At 45.7% G+C, this 3,272-nt stretch overlaps 1 protein-coding gene and 1 long non-coding RNA gene across 2 annotated transcripts in view; one reads left to right on the top strand and one right to left on the bottom strand.

Moving 5' to 3' along the window:
* LOC108799642 overlaps positions 1-2,026 on the top strand; it is a 9,645-nt gene extending 7,619 nt beyond the window's left edge. Inside the window, exon 2 of the long non-coding RNA XR_001942039.1 lies at positions 1,925-2,026. This is a non-coding gene — a long non-coding RNA (uncharacterized LOC108799642). The remainder of the gene's footprint in view (positions 1-1,924) is intronic.
* LOC108799641 (tubulin alpha-1A chain-like) overlaps positions 1,125-3,272 on the bottom strand; it is a 5,538-nt gene continuing 3,390 nt past the window's right edge. The window contains exon 4 of the mRNA XM_018571536.1: positions 1,125-2,126. Coding sequence (XP_018427038.1) covers positions 1,143-2,126 — 984 coding nt within the window. The 3' untranslated portion in view covers positions 1,125-1,142. The remainder of the gene's footprint in view (positions 2,127-3,272) is intronic.

Below are 3,272 nucleotides of genomic sequence, written 5' to 3'. Positions count from 1 at the left end.
AGCCTATGAGATTTGCAGTCCTTACGTCTGTGCAGGCCAGGCATACATCAGGAGCTGTACTAGTCTCAGCATGTAAATTAGCAGTCTTGCAGGATGTAGATGAAAGCATGCATGATGGGGGTTGGTTTCAAGTGCTTTAACCCTGGAAAGGGTCTTGTGGCTGCAGTTGGGCTTTATAAATTGGGGCATGTCTGATTTTCAGTGTGTGTTGGCAGCCCATTCAAATGTGGCAAATAATGTGTGTGTCAACTCATCTCAAGGGACCGGTTAGGCATGAATGGGCCCTTAGAGTCTCAATACATCTCACTGAAGGCTGATATAAAATAATACCATGTTTGACTTATTTCAGACTTTTGCTGGACAATTGAAACCCTGAACATAGCACCCAAACACTATTGAAGTCTACAGGGGCCAAATCTTGCAAAATTGTATCTGGCTTTTTAGGGCTTTTGCAAGGTTTGGTTCAAAAAAGGTCATGGGTAGCTGGGCACTGCCATGGGGGGGCCATGTACCAATGCAAAAAGTTTAAAAAAAATACCATTCAGTGGATAGCAGATTTTTAAATAAGCCTTAAAGGGCAACATTACAAATACACAATTGCTTTAAATAACATGTTTGGGGGACACCATAAACCTTCAAATGAAGTAGCGCATTCTGTAGGATGTTCTCCGACATGAAAAGACATTAAAGCTGGCCATGCACCAGTAAAATTCTGTTGGAAATCTTTTTGGAACTTGGTTTTTGGCCCCGAGTTCAGCTGGAATAGAGAAATGCCTGTTTTATATATACTGTATGCATATGAATATACTTTAGTAGTCTGTCCAGTTGGATAAATATATTCACAATGCTCTGAAAGAATTCCCAGTTCCACATTTCCTCACCATAGCTGACAATTGAAATCTGAAAACAGGAATTGGATTAGTTGCTTTGAACAATACAAACTGTATTGTTTTCCATTCAGACGTGTTGTGTTTACATAAGTACGTAACATGGACAAAGTATTGGAATTTTTACCGAATTATAATAAAGTATAAAATCACCAAGACACAATAAAAGAAATACATGAAGCAATATTCATTCAGAAAAATAGACTTTATTTTAGTATTATTGTGCAGTAATTTAATACTCTTCCCCGCTTTGCTTTAATACTCTTCTCCTTCCTCTCCTTCACCTTCTCCTTCAACGCTGTCAGTGCCAACCTCTTCGTAATCCTTCTCCAGGGCGGCCATGTCCTCACGAGCCTCGGAGAATTCTCCTTCCTCCATACCCTCACCCACGTACCAGTGCACAAAGGCACGCTTGGCATACATCAGATCGAACTTGTGGTCCAGGCGAGCCCAGGCCTCAGCAATGGCTGTGGTGTTGCTCAACATGCACACGGCACGCTGCACCTTGGCCAGATCTCCACCGGGAACCACAGTTGGTGGCTGGTAGTTGATACCAACCTTGAACCCGGTTGGGCACCAGTCCACAAACTGGATGGTGCGCTTGGTCTTGATGGTGGCGATAGCAGCATTGACATCTTTGGGCACCACATCACCACGGTACAGCAGGCAGCAAGCCATGTATTTGCCGTGTCTGGGGTCACATTTCACCATCTGGTTGGCTGGCTCAAAGCAAGCATTGGTGATCTCAGACACAGAGAGCTGCTCATGGTAAGCTTTCTCTGCAGAGATTACAGGGGCATAGGTGGCTAGGGGGAAGTGGATACGGGGGTAGGGCACCAGGTTGGTCTGGAACTCAGTCAAGTCCACGTTCAGAGCTCCATCAAACCTGAGGGAAGCTGTGATAGAGGACACGATCTGGCCAATCAGACGGTTCAGGTTGGTGTAGGTGGGACGTTCGATGTCCAGGTTTCTGCGGCAGATGTCATAAATGGCCTCATTGTCCACCATGAAAGCACAGTCTGAGTGCTCTAGTGTAGTGTGGGTGGTGAGGATGGCGTTGTAGGGCTCAACTACAGCTGTGGAGATCTGAGGAGCTGGGTAGATGGCGAACTCCAGCTTGGACTTCTTGCCGTAGTCAACAGACAGACGTTCCATCAGGAGAGAGGTGAAACCAGAGCCAGTGCCTCCACCAAAACTGTGGAAGATGAGGAATCCCTGGAGGCCGGTGCACTGGTCAGCCTGAGAAAGACATAAAGTTAGATATAAGGATAATATTATGTTTATAGTCATAGCTAACATGCTATATTTACCAGGCCATATAGCGTCTGCCACTGTCTACCATTAAGGGGAAGGGTAGGTTTCAAAGACACTCATAACAAGGCCCAGGACAATAATTATATTAGTCATTCCATCAGCCGGAAAAATTTACCTATCCCCTAAATTAAGAGGTATATTTATAAGCCGCAAATGGGACATTCACCAAACATTCACTGAAGGTGTACTCTTGGTGCATGTATTTTAAATTACATTTATCAAGTTGAATTTATAACTTTGACTGTTGGTGATAGACGTTAGAGGACACAGGAGGACAAATAACATTTTATGAAACCATGTAGGCAGTGGTGTAGGAATAGCCATAGCAGCCCACGTGGCTGCTATGGGGCTTGGAGTAGGAGGGGGCCCCATTAGGAAGGCTGATTAGGAAAACTAAACAGTGATGTTTCCAGTATAGAAGGGCTGAAGTCAGACCTGCAGATTCTCTAGTCACAGATCCCCCTCTGTGTAGTAGAAGCATTTGCTGATCTGTCTTAGCAGTGTAGATTTATTGTCCTCTGATCTTCTCCTACAGACTTTGGTAATGAACCCCATATGTCTAATGCAGTCACATACAGCGTCACCTTTGTTAAAACCTTCTAGGAGGGCTGAGGTTTGTAGTTTAGCAGAAAAAGCTCAATGAAGTTGGAGTTTAAAGAAGTTTGAATTAGGATTGAAGAGTAAGTGTGTGCAAGAGCATAATATTCATTTTGTAACATTATATCATTCTGTGTATTATTATTGGTGCCAGGGCTGTAGCTACCATGGGGTGAGTGAGGCACTCGCCTCAGGTGCAGCTGAAAGGGGGCGCAGTCAGGGCCAGCCTGCCTGCGGCCCCTTGCCACTGTTGCCATGGCGAGCACAGGGCGTCATTGGCAACAGGCGGCCAACACAGCCGCGGCTCAGCAGGGTGAACGAGAGCTGCACAGGCTCCAGCTTCCCCTCTGATCCCCGCTGCTCTCCCCCACCTGTATGGGCAGAGGACTCTGTGTCCTCAATCTCTTTTTCTATTTCAGAAGGGAAATGTCAGGGGTCTGTTTAGACCCCCCCCCCACCACCACCACCACACAC

This window comes from Nanorana parkeri, unplaced genomic scaffold (assembly GCF_000935625.1).
Source record: "Nanorana parkeri isolate BGI_ZX_2015 unplaced genomic scaffold, ASM93562v1 scaffold1776, whole genome shotgun sequence".
In the NCBI taxonomy this organism is placed as follows: Eukaryota; Metazoa; Chordata; class Amphibia; order Anura; family Dicroglossidae; genus Nanorana; species Nanorana parkeri.
This window is presented reverse-complemented; position numbering and strand designations above follow the sequence as displayed.